The sequence below is a fragment of the Podarcis filfolensis genome (assembly GCF_964270895.1).
Source record: "Podarcis filfolensis genome assembly, chromosome: 5".
In the NCBI taxonomy this organism is placed as follows: Eukaryota; Metazoa; Chordata; class Lepidosauria; order Squamata; family Lacertidae; genus Podarcis; species Podarcis filfolensis.
The window spans coordinates 7,864,786-7,884,619 of record NC_139608.1 but is presented as its reverse complement, the minus strand read 5'-3'; the positions used below and the strand labels follow the sequence as shown (position 1 = coordinate 7,884,619).

The 19,834-nt window shown below is 50.8% G+C and overlaps 1 protein-coding gene and 1 long non-coding RNA gene across 3 annotated transcripts in view; both read left to right on the top strand.

Moving 5' to 3' along the window:
- Positions 1–8,085, top strand: part of EPHB3 (EPH receptor B3) — an 87,311-nt gene extending 79,226 nt beyond the window's left edge. The window contains exons 10-16 of one of the 2 annotated variants that reach the window (XM_083612765.1): positions 429–551; positions 679–926; positions 2,349–2,564; positions 3,047–3,196; positions 3,283–3,476; positions 3,797–3,952; positions 6,737–8,085. In XM_083612765.1, the coding sequence (XP_083468891.1) occupies positions 429–551; positions 679–926; positions 2,349–2,564; positions 3,047–3,196; positions 3,283–3,476; positions 3,797–3,952; positions 6,737–6,845 (1,196 nt within the window). In that variant the 3' untranslated portion in view covers positions 6,846–8,085. Of the gene's footprint in view, positions 1–428; positions 552–678; positions 927–2,348; positions 2,565–3,031; positions 3,197–3,282; positions 3,477–3,796; positions 3,953–6,736 lie in introns of both variants that reach the window. The other variant, XM_083612764.1, reaches the window with a different exon arrangement.
- Positions 8,086–9,509: 1,424 nt separating this feature from the next.
- Positions 9,510–16,526, top strand: LOC310762280. Its single transcript, XR_014547918.1, has 2 exons — positions 9,510–14,878; positions 15,067–16,526. It is a non-coding gene; the product is annotated as an uncharacterized lncRNA (long non-coding RNA).
- The last annotated feature ends 3,308 nt before the right edge of the window (positions 16,527–19,834 follow it).

Below are 19,834 nucleotides of genomic sequence, written 5' to 3'. Positions count from 1 at the left end.
TGATCGCATGGTCGGCGGTTCGAATCCCCGCGGCGGGGTGCGCTCCCGTCGTTCGGTCCCAGCTCCTGCCCACCTAGCAGTTCGAAAGCACCCCCGGGTGCAAGTAGATAAATAGGGACCGCTTATCAGCGGGAAGGTAAACGGCATTCCGTGTGCTGCGCTGGCTCGCCAGATGCAGCTTGTCACGCTGGCCACGTGACCCGGAAATGTCTGCGGACAACGCTGGCTCCCGGCCTATAGAGTGAGATGAGCGCACAACCCTAGAGTCTGGCAAGACTGGCCCGTACGGGCAGGGGTACCTTTACCTTTACCTTTAATCTCAGGGATAATCAAGAACCTAGGCGAGTCAAACTTAAATGAGCCCCAGATATGTCTATCTATTGTGATAAAAGCATGTGTCCTTATCCATCGCTTCTCTGTCCTTGCAGTCACTCCAGGGATGAAGGTTTATATCGACCCTTTCACTTATGAGGACCCCAATGAAGCCGTCCGGGAGTTTGCCAAGGAAATCGACATTTCGTGCGTGAAAATCGAGGAGGTGATTGGAGCAGGCAAGTCACCTGATGGCAGCCCAGCTCCTCCCTTCCACCAAGGGAAGAGGAGGAGGCGGGGTCCGGCTGTTCTCTCGGTGGGTGTGGCCACTCACTTCCGTCATGTGACCATCTTGCCCTCCTGCAGGTGAATTCGGAGAAGTCTGCCGGGGTCGCCTCAAGCTTCCAGGCAGGAGGGAGATCTTTGTGGCCATCAAAACACTGAAAGTGGGCTATACGGACCGGCAGAGGAGAGACTTCCTGAGCGAGGCCAGCATCATGGGGCAGTTTGACCACCCCAACATCATTCACCTGGAGGGGGTGGTCACCAAGAGCCGACCTGTCATGATCGTCACGGAGTTCATGGAGAACTGCGCCCTTGACTCCTTCCTGCGGGTGAGCAGGACTCCCTGGTCTAGCCAAGAGCTTCCTGGGCTCTTTTCCAGCAGACGTTAATAACAACAACAACAACAACAACAACAATAATAATTTATTATTTATTATTTATACCCCGCCCATCTGGCTGGGCTTCCCCAGCCACTCTGGGCGGCTTTCAACAAAAATACAGTAATGCATCAAACATTAAAAGCTTCCCTAAATAGGGCTGCCTTCAGATGTCTTCTAAAGTCTGGTAGTTGTTGTTCTCTTTGACATCTGGTGGGAGGCGTTGCACAGGGCAGGTGGGTGCCACTACCCAGAAGGCCCTCTGCCTGGTTCCCTGTAACTTGGCTTCTTGCAGTGTGGGAACTGCCAGCAGCAGACTCCATTATCTTTCTTATCCATTCTTCTTTGGCTGGAGCTTCTTCTTCCTTCCATTTCTGCACATATAGAATCCAAGCTGCTGTTGGTGCATACATAAGCAACTTTAACATTTTTTGGGGGGGAGGAGATTTCAGCCCCTATCAAACACTTTGGGCTTTATAAATATAATCATCCTCGTAGTCTCTTCCAATTCTATGATTTGAGACGTATTCAACCCATCAAATGTGGATGGGTTGCTCCAATGTTTGGCAGGGGTTGCTTGTCATCTTACATATTGCACAAGCCGTGTGTGCCTGTGTGTGTGTACATGCACGCACCATGGCAAGTGTGCTGGGCCCAGGGGTAACCCGTGAAACGCGGTCCAGGACCGGACCAGAATCCAAAGGTTCCGCTAGGAGTCAGTCCGACAGGGCCGAGGCAGGAAACCAGACAAGGACAGGTACAGGATCTCAGGCAGGATCTAGCACACAGCAATGTTGCTCCCGCAACCTGGGGCAGGGTCCAACAGCCTTTTATCTTTGTCGGTGTAGCAGCCAGTCCAGATCCCCCAGCGACTCACCTCCCTGTTTCACCGGAGGGCGAGCACTCCTCCTGCGAGTACTCGGGTCTCTCCGTCTCTCAGACCTCAGTTTCTGCAGCTTGGGAGACGTCGGTGGGTTACTAGACCCAGGGGCCGCCTCAGCCTCCCCTGACCCAACCAGTAGTGGAGCAGCTGTAAGTGATGGCCCAGCTGAAGGCAACAAGGTAATCCCCACATCTGGAGCCAGGGCAGGCTCAGGCCCCTGACTCGACCCAGCTGGTGTTTGTTGCAGGGGAACCTGTGCAGACTGGGACTCTTCAGGATCAGGCCCCAGACTTGGTTCAGATGATGCCTGAGGCAAAGGATCCGGTGCAGACTGAGTCTCCTCTGGTTCCGAGTCTGAGCCCAAGTCCCAGGTCATCACAGCAAGATTCCCAAGGATAGGCAGGGAAGCAGTACATGGAGAGCTGATCTTTCCAAACCTGAGTCGAAGGGAGCAATTCTTTCTGACCCCTCTCTGCTTGTTCCACCAACAGCTGAATGACGGACAGTTCACGGTGATCCAGCTGGTTGGCATGCTTCGCGGCATCGCCGCTGGCATGAAGTACCTGTCGGAGATGAACTACGTGCACCGGGACCTGGCGGCCCGCAACATCTTGGTCAACAGCAACCTGGTGTGCAAAGTGTCCGACTTTGGGCTCTCGCGCTTCTTGGAGGATGACCCCGCGGACCCCACCTACACCAGCTCGCTGGTATGTGACACCCTCGCCGCCATGCCCTGTCCCTCCCCTCTCAGAGGCCTGGCAGAGAAGGTTGCAGAAGCCCTGTCCAAGGACTGGTCTCTCCACCCAGAGATATCTAGGGTCACATGCACGCTACAAGGAAACCCTGCGGGGAAAGAAGAGTTACCCCGATGAGGCCAGAACTAGAATTAAGAAGAGCGCGAAAAAATATGCCGAGGGAAGAACCAGTGGGAGGTCCACAGCTTTGGGGAGAGACCATAGCCCAGTGGTTAGAGCCGCTGCTTGGCTTCCAGGTTCAATCCCCAATAGTGTCTCCCGGTAGAGACCCTTTGTCTGAAAACTTGGGAGAGCCTGATGCATTACAGTTTAAAAATAAATAAGTTGGAATGCAACTCTCATTAGCCCAGCGTAACCAGCATAATCAGGCTGACCCCATCTCCCTCCTGGGGGGGTTGGCGCTAATTAACGGTGTCAAGTGTCTCTTCCCGCAGGGCGGCAAGATCCCGATCCGGTGGACAGCCCCGGAAGCCATCGCCTACCGCAAGTTCACGTCTGCCAGCGACGTGTGGAGCTACGGGATCGTCATGTGGGAGGTGATGTCCTACGGCGAAAGACCTTACTGGGATATGTCCAACCAGGATGTAAGTACGGCCTCCTCCCGTGTAGGAGAAGGAGAGGTGCAGGAGCAAAAGCGCCCCTACGTGACCCCTTGCCTGTTTCTCACTAGGTGATCAACGCTGTGGAGCAAGACTACCGCCTTCCACCACCCATGGACTGCCCCACGGCGCTGCACCAGCTCATGCTGGACTGCTGGGTGCGCGACCGCAACCTCCGGCCCAAGTTCTCGCAGATCGTGAACACGCTTGACAAGCTGATCCGCAACGCAGCCAGCCTGAAGGTCATCGCCAGCGTGCAATCTGGGTCAGTGCCGTTCGCCCCCTCACCCTCTCCAAGCACAGGCAACCTGCTGTGTCTGGACTAACTGTGCCAAGTTTCTAGCTCTCATGGAGGAAAAATAAATAAGCAAACCTCGGATCTCCAGCCTTGGGGGCTGGAGTCGGGCAGCAACCGGGGCTGGAGCGACGAGCAAAGAGGGTGGACAGGGAAGCGCACAGCCGCCTTTAGCCTCCTTGCGCGACACAGGACTGCCAGGATTGCCCCCCTGCGGCTCAGCCCCACACGCAGCCCGCTCTCCCCCTCCTGAGCCTTGCCTGACCTCTGGGCTCTCTCATCCTTCGCAGCGTTTCCCAGCCCCTCCTGGACCGCACCGTTCCGGATTACACCACCTTCACGACTGTGGGCGACTGGCTCGATGCCATCAAAATGGGGCGGTACAAAGAGAACTTCGTCAACGCCGGATTCGCCTCCTTCGACCTGGTCGCCCAAATGACAGCCGAGTAAGTACGAGGGGGCGGGGCGGCGGGGCAAAGCACGCAGCGGCCCCAGGAGACGGGGCAGTTTCTGGTTAAGCCAGACAACGTAGCAGGGGAAGGCCGAGATTGGCACATTATGTCACCTGGGTACGATCTCAGGGGCCAGGTGATGACTGGAGCATCCTCACCAGGGATGCTACAAGCCACAGGGGAACAGGGATGGGCTTGTAGCAACCTAACGCCTGCTTCTGGCTAGGATGTGCTCAGAGTGTGCTGGACACGGTATACAGTTGAGACTTCTTGATGCTGTTAAGCAAGAAAGTGCCTACCCAGGGCCCCTGAACACAGAGGACGGAGCTGTTAAACGTCCCTGAATATGCAGCCGTGGTTTGTGTGAGACACATTGGTGGACAGCAAGGAGTCAAGTACAGTCATACCTCGGGTTAAAGTAGCTCTGGGTTGAGCATTTTCGGGTTGCGCTCTGCGGTGACCCGGAAGTAACGGAACGTGTTACTTCCAGGTTTCGCTGCTCGCACATGCACAGGTGCTCAAAATGACGTCACGCGCATGCACAGATGCGGTGAATCGCGACTCACACAGACACGGGTTGCGTTCGCTTCAGGATGCGTACAGGGCTCTGGAACAGATCCCATTCACATCCAGAGGTAGCACTGTATATAATAATAATAATAATAATTAATTCAAAAGCGGACTGCACCCGACTAAAGTTCTTGCAGTAGGTTGAGTATTCTTCTCCTCTTTAAAAGCTCTGCATCATGGGAAACAGACATCTTTCCAGGGGTGGGAAATGGCAAGAAAGTGGATTTGGGTGAAACTTTAGGAGAAACACCCCAATGGTTATGGCACCTTAAGAAGGGGACTGACAACCTTGGGAAGCGGTCGTGATCTCTCCTTTGCTGGGCCTGCAGAAGCAGAAGCATGATAGCCTCCTGCCAGGGACTATGTGGTCTCTAAGACCCCTCCCAGCTCCTTGATTCTGTGACCTCTCAAAATCATGCCCATTTTAATATGTCTGTTTATTACACATTGCTCTTCCAGTCCTATGGAAGGGCGGAGACAGTGTGGGGCTCCCTTGCGCTCTGAAAATCTGGCTCCACTTTTGACATTAGACTCCCGGAATTGTCCAATTTATTTTGTACCCTGTGTTTGCAGCTTTTAAGCACCAGTAACTGCCTGGCCACTGTCCGACGCTGGACTATGGCCACATTCACACCATATATTTAAAGCACCGTAAGACCCCTTTAAACAGCCAGGGCTTCCCCTAAAAGAATTCCAGGAGTTTTTAAAGGGTTCTGAGAACAGTTAGAAAAACCCCGTTCACTTCCCAGAACCACAATTCCCAGAGTGGTTTAACAGGCAGTCCTTCTGCGCAAGGAACTCTGGGAATTGTAGCCTCCTAGCAACCCTCAATGACCTTAACAAACTATACTTCCCAGGATTCTTTCAGGGAAGTCACGACTCCTTTAAATGTGAGTGTTGTCCCAGGTGGAGCCTTTGCCTAACCCTACATTTCACTTCAACATTTTTGGGTTTTGATCATCCACACCTGACCTCCATCATGCTGTCTTCCTTGTCCAGAGAGCTTCTCTTCATTCCTTGCATTTGGACTGTGGAATGAAATTCTCAACAGCCCACCGGGCAGGGGTGGGGGTGGGGAGCTGACGGTCTTTTGTAGACGATTCATCGTCCGGGGTCAGAACTCGCCATCTCCTGGTGCCAGCCCCTAGTCGAAAGATCCTTGCTGCTGCCAAATGTGGCGAGCCGGCACTTGAGTATTTGCTGAGACCTTCATGGGACATGCATTCCATCAAGTCAATCCTCTTGTACTGACTTCAGCACTGCCAAAAAAAAGCAAAGAAAGACTTTGAATTGGCCCTTTGTTAGGCCAGGGACTCAGAATCCCTCCGTGCCTTCGCTTGAGAACAGTGGTGCTCTGGATTTAAATGTCTTATTGCAGGGGTGGGGGTGGGTTCTGCAGAGGGCCATGTACATTGAGTCACTCTCTCCGGAATGTGCCAAGCCAGCCCCGCTGCATCGAGGGCTCTCCTTTCTGTTCTGCTAGATGGGGGCCTCTGGACGCCTGCCCCAGAGACCTTCTTTGATGGCACCGCTGCTCAAGAATGGTCCTGTCCGGGGCAGGGAGGTGTCCTCTGTGTGTGGACTGTTCACAGAACCTCCCCACCCAGCAAAAAAATAAATAAAAAATCCCCAGCTGGCTGCTTAAACATGGACTCTGTATTCTTAAGGTCCAGGGACACTAACCACAGTACTCCCCAAGTGTCAAGTGGAGAGGAGGAAGGTCATCTGAAGGGGATGGGCAGGACTGTTGCTGAAAAAGTCAATTCATAAAATGGAAGTCAGTTCACACCACTAAAAATAGAGTCGTTTCCATCCAGCGCAGTGGATCCATCAGGACAAAGATTTACGATTGCAGAGTGGAACTTCTGCCTTAAAAATTGTATTGCATTTGAGAACACTGATCACCTTGTGTGTTAGTGATTCTGACCACAGTGTTTTAATATAGGTCATTATTATTACCCTCCATGTTGCATCATTTTGGAGGGCACCTAGTGAGTTCATGGCCAGGGAGAGATCTGAACGCAACTCACGCCTCTGAGCAAAAACACACTGCTCTCCACCAGCCCTCCCATTGATGCATCTGGTGGCAGGGAGTTCCATGGGTCAGCTGCACTTACTCCCTTTCCTGCGCTTACTGACACACCCCCCCAAAAGCTGAGTTCCCCTTTCTGTGCCTTGCTAACTCCTTTGCTCCCTGTGTCTTTCCAGGGACTTGCTCAGGATAGGAGTGACGCTGGCAGGACACCAGAAGAAGATTCTGAGCAGCATACAGGACATGAGGTTACAAATGAACCAGACGTTGCCAGTTCAGGTTTGACGGCTGAGGACTCTGGCTTGGAATGGACCCGACGGGGGAACCTCCCTGGGATTCTAGTTTGTGGTGCTGCCCAGCTTCCTGAGTGTGGGGCGGGAAGAGGTGTCGTTCTCTCTCCACCCCACAACCCTCCACCCCCATCTTTTTGCGTGGAGCCTATTGGCTTGTCAACAGACCTCTGGCGGGACGGACTAGGGTGGTCCTAGCTAGATTAACGGCACGCGGGGGGAGAGGCCTGAAGGAAACCCTGCCTTTTCTTCTTTCCCCCCTTTCCCCCTTTTTTTATTTCGCTGTTGCGTGCTCGCAATGGCGTGCCAGCAACGCGGAGTCTTCATATTGAAGGCGCATTATGGATGGGGCGGGGATGGAGGCGCCAGCTCTCCCCTCTCACTGAGGCTCTCCCCCACTGCCCTCCAATGGTGCCATCGTTGTCCTTTGGGCATCTCAGCCCTCGCTGCGGAAGATTCCTCCGACTCCACGCTGCCCAAGAGGAAAAGGAATCCCCAGCCAACAAACAAATGGAAAAGGCACCTGCCAGAGCCGCTCTCCTCCCCAGGAAAGGGGCATCCAGCCGGGCGTTTTCCCCGCACGCCCAGAGACGATTGCGCCAGGGCCAGCTCTGCTCTCCGGGGCCGGCAGGGGGCGTCTGCAGGGAGAGATGGCAGCCGGTCCATTTGGGACCCTGAACGCTGGAACTACAAAGCCGGTGGCGGCGCCGGCGAGTTTTCTACGCAAAGGAGTTGGGCGACCCGGCTCCGCGTCTTGCAATCGCAGCCTTGGGTGTTTCCAGAGACCCGTCAGCGCGAGTTTGCACAGAGATCACACGGACAGGCGGACGTTGAAAGGCAGCAGGATTCGAGAGAAAGGGGAGGCTAAGCGGAGCAGAGGAGCCTTGCAATCTCAGACCCCCCCCACTCCACACCCCCCGCCACGACTTCCTCCCCACCTCATGTTTTATGCAGGAAGGAGCAGGCCCTGTCAGCCGCACGCCCATCTCTGCGGATCCTTTTCTTGACACACGCTATGATCGCTGCCAAAAAGACTGGAACACTTCCCTCTATTTCCCACCCACCCATCGCCCCCCGTTTTGTTTTGCTTTCTTCCGAAAGCCTCTGCAGCCCTGAGCCGAGGGGGCAGGAGGCTCCCTCGCGGAGGTGGCGAGCTTGCATGTGTACGAGTGCGTGTACTGGCCGTCTGGACCGTGCAAGAAGGCATGGGCCGAATAAAGGCAATAACAATTTTACTTGAGTTTCCTTCGATCGATCCCTCCCTGTCTCCCCTCTCCCTTTCTCCACTGTACAGAACCCGCAACACACACAAAATGCCAGGCACATGCCCTTCCTACCTTCCTCTATTACAGAGTTTTTCTTCCTCCCTTTGCCTCCAGAAGGAAGCAGGCAACGCTTTCCTTCCAGCCGCAGGCTACAAGCAACGAGACATTGGGAGGACCTTGCAAGTGGGGTGGCAGAGGCAACTGCAGAGTGCGGCCCCACCTCCTCCCGCCCTGCTGGTATCACAGAGTTGCTTTGTGCGTCTGTGTCCAGCTAACCACTGTCTCCCTTACCCACAATGCCTCTCTTCTTCCTGCGCAGCTTTGCCCAGCCACAGTGGTCCCTGGTTTTGGACCTGGAGGAAGCGAGGGCAGAGGGTGGGCAGGGGAAAGGGATGAACCTCATCTGCTCTGGACTGCAAGGAGCAAACACAGAGGAGGGCGCTCTGGGTAGGAATGGGAAAGTTGTGCCTGCAAGGCGAGGCCCAAATCTCTCTTGTCACTGCCCCATTCTCCTTTTTTTAGTCCTTGTACAAGGACAAACTTGGGTAGAAACTGAAAGCTAAAAACAGACCTGAACTTGTTGGAGTGGCCCCCCACGTGTTTTTGGAATCCCACAGTTGGCCCCACCAGTGGATGATGGGAGTCATAGTGCAGCATCCTCATGAGTTCTCATAGGGTGTGTGTCCCCCTCCCCCCAATCCCTGCCCCAAATCCTTCTTCACTGCTTCATTTCCTGGCTCTTAGCTGCAAAGGGGGTTGGACTCGATGGCCCTTGTGGTCTCTTCCAACTCTATGATTCTATGAAAACCTTAAGATACAGCAAGGACCTTGAGCCTGATGGTTGACAGCACAGCTTAGCAGAATCTAATATCCCGCCTCCATCAGAGGCCTCCAGTGCAGCAACATCCTTCTTGGCTTGGGGAAAAAAACTGATGGGGGGGGTCCCTTTGCAATTCCCCCCATGGCTTTCTGTGGAGAAGGGGGCCCGACAGTTGAGGAGCGAGGGAGGCTGCCCTTCAGATACAAGCCCATGCTCCCAATTCCCATACCCCTGTGAGTTGGAGGAGGCCATCCCATAGATGCATTGTCAGGTAAATGCGCACTCACACCCATACACAGAGGCACACACTTCACTCTTGCAGTTTCTGAACATTCTCCCACCAAAACATAGCCTTGAGAGGAGACCAGTGGCAGGTGGCTTGCCAATGGCTTTTCCTTCTTCTCCCGTACCTTCATTGCAGGGCATTGGACTAGATACACTGGTGAAGGAAGAGGAGTGCGGGGGGAGCACACCGCCGCCAGCAGCGCAATCCCCAGGGTGCCATCATGGCTGCCCCACTGGCCGCGCTGGGCGCCATGCCCCTGCGGGTGGCGCGCCATGCCCCTGCCTGCTCTCCGCCCCCCAGTGCTGGAGCGTGAAGCTCCGTCACTGACCAGATGTCCTCCAGAATCCCTTCCAAATACATGATTCTATGAAGAGAGCGACTCCTTTCGGTTTGCCCAGCTAATCCTGTAGGAAGCAGAGATTCACCAGAGCTCACCCAAAGTGTGCTTCCAGAGCTTGTTTGTTTTGCAAAGGTGATGAGTCTAATTCCTTTCCCCCCACTCCACTCTCTCTCCAAAGCTGTAACCCAGTGATGGCCAAACTTGGCCCTCCAACTGTTTTGGGACTACAACTCCCATCATCCCTAGCTAACAGGACCAGTGATCAAGGATGATGGGAACTGTAGTCCCAAAACTGCTGGAGGGCCAAATTTGGCCATTACTGCAGCATTTTGCTTTGGACGAGGCAGCTTAATTCCCGCTCTCTTTTCCTTGGGAAACAGGCACAATTGCAAATTTATAGCAAGGAAATTTGCTCTGCCTCCCCCTTCCTCCCCCCCCCCCCGCAACAAGTAACTCGGAAGAAGGATGGAACCTTTGGTTTGTCTCCCAAGTAACTCAGAGCAGACAATAAAACCTTTTCGTCAGGCCTTCTGGAAAGAGAGCAGGCTCATCAGTCGCCCAGAGCTGTTCTCTGAGTGGCTATTCTCTTTCCTGGAAAAGGCAGCCAGTGTGACTAGGGAGCTCGCTACTTGAGCGTGTCAGTGAGAGAGGGCTGAAGTTTACAGCTAGAGCACATCCAGAACAATCCACAGCCTCTGCAGCAGGGATGGTCATTTCAGTTTCGCAGATCTCCACATTTCTTCATTGGTTTGCATTGGTTTTGCATTCTCTTAAAAACGAAAATCCTCATGAGAATTCATTAGCAGGATTTCAGTGCAAATTTCTCCCAATAAGCACATTCCCCCCCCCCCCATGCAATGTTGCCTTAACAGGCACATTTTTGCCAACCATCTTTCCCTAATATGTATTTTTGTCTGCTATATCCACCAAGATGCATTTTTACCACACACATTACCTAGGGTTGCCAAAAAAAAAACCCCACCCAGAAGTTATTGAGCTATTTTTTAAGGAAAACCACCCAAAACAGCACTGCCAACACGGCTTGCCATACATCCAGATTTTCCTGGATATTTTAGTGATTTTCAGCCAGAAACTGCTTCCGACTGCAGTTTTCAGGCTGTATCCGGGAAATTCCAGACGTATGGCAACCCTAACATTACCCTAATAATCTGCGTTTAGTTCACATTGCTTGGCTGTGTTTTGGTTCATTCTGCTCAACCTGTCTTAGACTACCCATTCGGCAGAAAGAGACGGTCCTGTAGGGGCTGCTGGACTTTCCACTCAAGCCCTCCCCACCCATTTTTTCCCCCTGTGGGGAAGGAAGGCAACCTCCACTTTAAAGCTGGCCATGTCCCCACCAAAATCAGAAGGCAGAAGTTACAGGTTTGCATCTCCCCGCCCTTCTTCGTATGCAAATACCCTTTGCTGTGCTCTGATATAATGATGCAGAGTCCTGCAGGGATAGCAGAAGCACTTAGGTGATTAGGAGGAAGATTCATGGGGTCCAGCTAAAGATCATCAAAGTGCCATCTCCTGGTCTCTGAAAGGCTTCTTGCTGCCATCTGAGCCTTCATCAGCAGACGATGCCCATTTGCAAACGCTTTTCTGCAGCCAGGAGGACTAGTGGCCCTTTTGAAAAATGAAAGTTGAGGTGCCTCTGGCACCACGAGTGCACATACTTGCCGACCTAAACATGCTTCAGTGGAGCTTGAGTATGCTTTGTGTGGTTTCCAGATGCAGCCCTGTTTTTAATTTTCCACTAATTAGCCAATTAAGCCTGCTCATAATCTTGTCTCCTCGCTGGAGTCTCTAGGATTCCTTCCATCACCACACAGTTTTCCGGGACCCAGCCCAGCTTTGAAACAATATCTTCCCCCCACCCTTTACAACCTCCTTTCTGGGTACGGCCTCCCTGAAGAACAGGCTTTCCCAAACGGATCTCCAGCTGTTTTTGGACTCTCATCCCTGGCCACTGGTCCTGCTAGCTAGGGATGATGGGAGGTGTAGTCCAAAAGCAGCTGGAGACTTAAGTTTGAGAAACTCGCCTGAAGAAGGATTAAGTGGCTTGAAGATAGCTTGAGGAACATCATGGCCCATCCTTGGGGAGCTCAGGGCTACAACAGGTCTTCCTTGCCCACAATTTCTTCCACTTTGGGCCTGGTTCCTCATTTCCTTAAATCCAACATGGAGGCAAAACTTCCTTGAGGTTTGTTTGGGAAAAGCTTGTCTTGGTTTTCTCCTACAATATCTTTGCCACCTTGCCACGTGGACTCCTTTGTCTCCACCTCAGGTCCAGCCTCTTACTTTGCTAGGGACAAAAGGAAGCAGGCCCCTATTAGTTTGAGACACCCCCCCCCAACTAAATGCTGAGCAGCCATATATTGCAACCAACCTACTAGACCCTCGATAAGGCAAAAAGATGGAAGGCAAGAGTTATCAAATTCCTGGCAACTATATATAGTAGGTAGGCCCTGTTCAGCTTGGTGAGTCATAAGGCCTAGAAGGAAGCACTTTGCTGTTGCTAGGCAACCGCAAGACATCGGCCTCTGCCTTCAAGGGTCAGCGTAGACAATGCCAATCTGGTCTATCATGCTTCTTCATGCCTCTGTGTGGGAACAGCCTGTCCAAATTACTGTACATTATGTCTTACATGCAGGAAGTTAGTCCTATGTACATAGTTCAGAAATGTGTGATCGGTTCTCAGAGCTTATCTGAGAAGCGGTTGTTCCCTTTTGGCATACGCACATAGGATTCTTCGTGTGTAAATGCAGCCATATTCAGAAGGGTCACGGGTGGCAAGCACGACAAGGAGAGGTGTGGAGAAGCCAGTGGCAACTGCCCGGCAAGTCCTGCCATTGCCTAGGTCTGTGACATGGTTTCCCCATCAGTCCCATCAGTCTTGCAAAATGGCCCACTGGACAAAGACCTGCTGCCACAACAATGAGTCCCCCTTCAAGGAAAGGTTCAAGAATCGCAAAGATGTTCTCTACCCTATTCTTAACAGTATAGTTTGCTATATAGGGCAGGGACCTTAAAATGAAACTAAGACCTCCACATACAACCGGGATGGAGAAGCCTGTGGTCCTCCAATTGGTGTTGGACTACAACTCCCATTATCCCTGACCATGTGCTATGCAGGATGGGCTGATGGGAGTTGGAGTCCAACAACATCTGGAGGTCTACACTCTTGGCATGCAGGCATACATAGTTACCAAGAAGAGTGAAACTCGCATACAACTTGCATACCTGTTTTTCATTGTATGGTTTAGTGAACATGTTTTCTTTATTAAAGATACCTTCTTTCTCTTGCTCCCAGGGAGAGAGAAGGAGAGGGAGCTATAGACCAGACTCTTATTTTCTGCTTTTGCACAAACATTGTAATTTGGAATCGTGTTGAATTCATCAGCCTGGATTTCTGTTTGTTTTGTTTTGCATTTGTTGTTGTTTAGTTTCTAATCCTCAAGGCTGTGGAGGTGGACTTGCTAGCAGAAGGTTTGTGCCATTCAAAAACTTCAGAAGTCGGGCAAGGGCTTCTACTCTTCAATTTTTTTAGGGCAGGCCTTGTCTACGAATGATTAGGAGAAGCATTATCTGTGCTATAGAATAAAAGCAAATGTGTGCATCAGGTCACAGAACCGTGTAGGAATGTGGGTTACCTGGGTGTAGAATATGATCTTTTTAAACAACTAATGATTTCCTCTTCCCAGAATATGGGACCCTGTCTTCTGCTTGCATGAAAAAGGTGGGGAGCCTATCTTAACACTGAAGCACAAAGTTCTTGAAATGGTCTTGTAGCTGTGCCTTCACTCTCTGTTCCATAAAGTGTGCCGATTTTAGGTTATAATGCTGGTTTCTTGTGTGTTAAGATGATGTATGGGGATTGCAACCTGAACCTTTGGCTTGAACTCTGTCACAACAAACAGATTTTTGTGCACCAGCAATTCCACCATTCCACCTCAGGCATCAACACTTCCTGAGCCAGCCCTCCACCCCCGTTTCTGAGGTCAGGAATTTGCAAACTTGACTACCGGAAGCAGACAACTTTCAGCTCTACCTGAGATAGAAGAGGCAAGCGTGCGACACACATTTTACCCCTTCCGTTCTCCCTCATGCCTGCCCATCTTGCAAAGACCCATCGACAGCATCTTCCATTAATACAGAAGCTTGCATGCATCATATTCCTTCGCGTATCCCTTGAACAAACCACAGCTCAGGAATAATACCCCCTAGTCCTTGTGCTTGCAAAGGAAAGTTTGAGAAAGGGCAGAGAAGAAGAGAGTGTGATGGGGAAACACTGAAGCCCCCTGAGAACGTGGCTTTGTCTCAACGCAGGAAGGGGAGGGCTTCGCTTGGGCAGTTCTCCAGGGATATTCTGGTTGCATAAACCAAATATAACTTGCAGGCCCCAGAGTGGGAGTTCAGCAAGTTCTAGGCCAGGGATGGGGAACTTGTAGTCCTTAAGATGTTGTTGGACTCTGGTTCCCATCCACGCCAGCCAGAAGAGCCAATGGTCAGGGATGCTGGGGGTTGTCATTTGGTTAAGTCTGGAGGACAACAGGGTCTCCATCCATGTGCTAAGCTGATTTCAATCATAGGGCTTTAAAGGTCCTGGCTAAGTGGGAGTTTTCCCCATGGATATTAAACATCTGAACTTCTGCAGGTTCTTCTGGGCTTCCTGTCCCCACCTCTTTCCTCCACATGGTGCCTTTATTTGGTGCTTTGCCGAGCCGCTGGGCATCTCAGTTTGTGGTGTGCCTCAGCTCCTGGAGCAGGGATGGTCAGCCCTCAGTCTAATTTCATGCGAGCAGCAAGGAAGGCAGAGAAGCGGGTGGCAGAGAGAGAGAAGCTGGCAGAAAATGAAGGAGCAAGGGGGACAGTTCCTGCCTGTTCTGATTCTGCTGTAGGCCACCCACCCCACCCTGACAAAAATGGGTTTCCCGCTCCAGTGCTGGAGCACAGCCTTGGTTTGGTGTCAGGGTGAGACAGAGTGCCAATAACCTCATTTCCTCCCTTGAGGAAGCACTGCTGTCTAAGCTTGCCCATCAATTGCTCCTGAGTCAAAGGGCTGCTTGCGTGAGCCTGCTGGTGTTTCCTTCCACGTTGACTGATCCCAGATCTTCAGTCCCAAATCTGCTTAGCTGTTCTTATTTTATCTGTAAGCCGCCTTGAGTCCCTGTTGGGGAAAAGGTGGGGTATAAATAATATATAAAAGTGATAATAAACCTCGGAAGTAGCCTCATCCTGTCTCTGGCAACTGCTACATGGCAGGGTAAACTGAGTTTCCCCTTTGGCCTTGGGAAAGGGCCGTAGCTCAACAGTGGCGTAGCGTGGGTTGTCAGCACCCGGGGCAAGGCAAGTAATTTGCGCCCCCTAACCCATGGATTTGCGCCCCCTAACCCATGGATTTGCGCCCCCTAACCCGTGGATTTGCCCTAACCCCAGATGTTGCGCCCGGTGCGGCCGGCCCCCCCTGCACCCCCCACGCTACGCCACTGCAGCTCAAAGCTAGAGCAGCTGCCTTGCATGCAGAATGTCCAGGGTTCAAGTCCTGGCAACACCTCTGGATTGGACTGGGAGAGAACCCCTTCCTGAAACCCTGGAGAAAGCTGCTGCCAGCCAGTGTTGACAATACTGAGTTTGATGGACCAGTCGTGACTCAGTATATATGTTCTGGTGTCCCTTCTTCCGCTGCCTCTGAGGCATCCCAAGTTGCCTGCCGGCTTTCCCTCCTCCATCTCCTCTTGTCTGTCTTTCAGACGCCTCTTCCCAGGCAGCTACTCTTGTGCTGGTTCTCCCTTAAGTAGTTCTCTCTCTAAGGGCTTCTGAGAACATCCAAGGCAGGAATCTATGTGGCATGGCTCTCTGGGGGCAGCCTGGCTTTCGTTTTTGGTAACCTGAGACACAGGAGGAAAAGATGGGGAAACTCCACATTGTGACAATCAAGCAACAACGCTGTGAGTCACGGAAAGTGGTTTGGTTGCTTTGCTTTAAAAAGAAAAGGAAAGCAAGTGTCAGACCCTCCTGGACTGCAGAGACATGCAAGGGCTTCATTTTTAATTTTTTGCTAAGAGTCTCGGAAACTTGGGGGGAGGGATGGGAGCAAAAGGAGCTACTTTAATACTTAGCGGCCGGGAGTCACAACTTTCCAGCAGCTCCATGCACCTCCCGCAACGTTTTGCCACTATCATTTTATCGTGCCTCGTTTCCATCTTTGGTAATTCTCCAAGGCCAAATTTTTCCTTTCGCTCTTGTGTACATTATTTCTTAATAGCAAAAAAAAACATAGAGGCAATGCAGCACAAGGTCGCTATCCATTTTGCAGATTGGTGCTAAAATCAGGTTTTTATTACAGCGGGCAAGGGGTGTGCCTTGTGAACACCTGATCCTTCCATTTGTCTCACCAGCACCTATTTCCACTTCCTGTTACTTCTCAGGATAGGCATCCAACCAGGATACTTGTAGTACCCGTGGATCCCTGACTGATACTATCAGAGGCTCACCTGCAGCCCTCCAAGGTGCAGTGGACAGGGATGGAGGTCAGCAGGTGAGCTGGCCTGTGCCGTCTACTCGTGCCCTGCTCCTGTTGCATTATGAGGGCTCTCACACGCTTTTTGCAGGCCACCTGCTCACTGCCCTCCCCTCCTCCCCTCTCCCCCTCCCAAGATGGTTCTGCCCACCTCACTGCCCCCACCACCTGCAATAGCTTGGCTTGCACCGAGTTTGGCTTCAGTGACTATTGGAAGTTGTCTGTGCAGAGGTGTCGCACCCTTGCTGATTCTCGTGTACTGTATCTGCAACTTTTATATATAGGTACATATACATATATATATATATCTAAGTATATATATTGAGATGTATTTAATGTTGAAGAAGGGGGGGGACAAAAGAAAAGGTGCAGTTGCATTTGTAGAAATATTTTTTAAAGAAATGCTTTTTTCAATTAAATTATTTAAGAAATTTGCGGAGCTCTGGAGCAAGTGTGTGTTTATTGAAACAGAGGGGTGGGAGAGGACTTGAATCTGATAGATGTACAGGGGAAAGATTTCTCCAGGGAAACTTGGGGTGAGGTGAACTGCATCCTGGAGGTTCGTGCCTCTGACGTGTCAAAATGTCAGTTGTCCTGGCAGTTGGCTGATTGGAGCATGGGTGCTTGGTGGCTAAGGAAACATAGAATCGTAGAATTATAGAGATGGAAGGGACCCTGAGGGTCATCTAGTCTAACCCCCTGCAGTCCTTTCTACTATCAAACATCTCTGACTGTCACAAAGTTCTTCCCAATGAATCTCCTTTCTTGAGTCCTACCCTCCAGAGCAGGAGAAAACAATCTTGCTCCCTCTTCCACATGACAGCCCTTGAAATATTTGAAGATGGTCAGATATTGAAGATGGTCATCATACTTCCTCTCAGCCTCCTCTTTTCCAGGCTAAATATACCCAGCTCCTTCAACCATTCCTCATAAGGCTTGGTTTCCTGACCCTTGATCATCTTGGTTGCCCTCCTCTGCGCATTTTCGAGCTCGTCAATATCCTTCTTTAAATCTTGGTGCCCAGAATTGGACACAGTATTCCAGGTGTGGTCCGACCAAGGCAGAATAGAGTGGTACCATGACTTCCCTTGACCTGGACACTAGACTTCTGTTGATGCAGCCTAGAACAGCGTTGACTCTTTTTTGCTGCGCCTCACACTGTTGACTCATGTTAAGCTTGTGGTCTACTAAGACCCCTAGATCCTTTTCACGTGATCAGAGGCACTTGTTTCTGTATTATTTTGCTCCATAGCTAAGCACCGGAACTGACAACAGTAGCCTGGATTCAACAGAAGTTATGTGTGTGTGTGCAGCACAGAACTGTGTTTGGAAACGCAAGCCTACCGAGAAACGGTTAAGGGAGTTGGGTACGTTTAACCTGGAGAAGAGGAGACAGAGAGGTGATGTGAGAGAAGAGATTGGGATGTGTTTGTTTCCCTCTAGGCCCCCGTCTCCAAGGGATCCATGTTCACTCACTTTCTCTGCTTGCTCTCCCCTTTTCTTCACCCCCCAGCAAAGGAGTTATTAGTGCTGCTGGTTTCCCCCTTAATCTCCTGTTTAGGGCTTAAGGAGGGGAAAACAAAGGATGGGATTGTTTGAGTTTCTGCAAAGCTCTCGGGAGCTGCTGGAAACAGAAAGAGAGAATCTCAAAAGGTGGGGCTCCAAAGACATTGATAGCCCCTGTCCCTCCTCGCAGCACAGAGTCTTTCAAAAACAGTTATGGGAACTATGCGCAGGCCAGGAGACAGAAAGTTGGACCTCTAAAAGGCCACAGATACTTAAACGCCAAAGGCCTAGTTATAGAGAAATGTTTTTGCCTGGCGCCTAAAGGTATGTAATGATGGTGCCAAGCAAACCTCCCTGGGGAGAGCATGCCACATGTTTCTGCACTCTGGACCTCTCACAGAGGAGGCACACGAAGAAGGGCTCTCTGGGTAAAGTCCGAGGTGGTCCTTAAGGTATTGCGGTCCTGAAATATTTAAGGTTTTATAGGTCAAAACCTGAGTTATGTGGAGTTGGCAAAGTTAACACAGAAATTGCGTGAGTGAGAAGGACAACCGTGACTTTAAGGAAGAATGGGAATTGTTATGTACTCAGTTGAATAGGATCCAAACTGCAGCAGTCTGATTGGTCCTAGAACAATAGGATTCAGAATGCAGCAGTCTGATTGGTCCAAAAACAATGCAGCAGTATGATTGGTTGGCAGGAACCACCCAATCATGCTCCAGATAAAAGTGAATCCACAACCTGATTGGCTTACAGTAGAATTCCGGAATTAGCCAATCATGTGCAGCCCATTGTGTAAATAATGTATATAAAGCAGATACTTTGAGGGGACATTCATTCATTCCTCCTCACCACTATGAGCTGAATAAAGAGCATGAAATCACTCTGCGACTCTGAGTATATTTCAGGAATTATTTAGAAACTATTTAAAAAGACAAGAAAAGGATTTGGACTCCTTAGCAGGTTTTGAATAAACACCCACAAATTTATTGGTAAAACATATGACAGATAAGGCAGTGATATGTACAACTTTACAACATGCAGAGAATAATATGTATAAACAAATCAGAGAGGGGAGCTGAGGTAAGTCTTTGGAGGGTGGGAGAGGGAGGGAAGGGGGGTGATGTACCGTATTTTTCGCTCTATAACACGCACCCGACCATAACACGCACATAGTTTTTAGAGGAGGAAAATCCGTAGGCATGCCACCCGTAGGCATTCCCTCCATAACACGCACAGACATTTCCCCTTACTTTTTAGGAGGAAAAAAGTGAGTGTTATGGTGCAAAAAATACGGTAATTGGTTATATTGATTTATAATTTGATTTGTTAAATTTGCCCAATAAAAATATTTTTTTTAAAAAAATGTTTTATAGGTCAAAACCAGCACTGGCTCTTCTTATGTTCTTAACACAGGAATCTGCCTGCTCCTGAGTCAGACCATTGGTCTGTCTAACCCCATGTTCTCTTCAGTTACTAGCAGTGACTCTCCAGAGTTTGAGAAAGTTTTTTCTCCCAGCCCTAGCCTGGAGATGCCAGGGATTGAATCTGAGATAGTAAACATTGAGATTCCTGCCCTGCAGGGGGAGGGACTAGATGACCCCTGGGGTCCCCCCCTCTCTACAATTCTGCATATTTCTCATCCCTGCGGCTTCCATAAGACCTCAGCTTTCAGCGGCAGAGCAGGCAGGCTCCCGTTTTTCCATTCCCCCTGCCTTGTGGCGCAGTAGGAGAACAACTGTCAGCAGCAGAGTTGGCAGGCTTGCAAGGATGTCTTAACATGCTGACATTCAGTAATTAGCGGCTTGACAGTCACCCTGAATTATTGTCATTCGTTTACACATTGAAGAAACATCTGCCGTTGTGAATGCTACTCCCTCACCTCAACATTTGAACTGGAACCCTCTAGATTTGTAGTATACGTTTGTGCCTGTAGGTTTGACGTAGGAGGATTTGTCATGGAGCGATTCCCTCTTCTTCTGCTTCACGCTGCCCTGTCCAAAACCTGGCCGCACATTCGTTTCAGCTGTAGCTTACAGCTTTTAAAACACAGAAACTGCCCCCTTTGCCAGTGACTACCCCCCATCTATGAGGACTGGGAACTTGTTCCGCTTAAAATAGCCCAGGGATTGAATGCAGATAAGTCAACCAGTCTATCAAAGAGGGCACAGTGTGGAGAGTAGAATCATAGTTGGAAGGGACCACAAGAGTCATCTAGTCCAGCCCCTACCTGCAATCCAG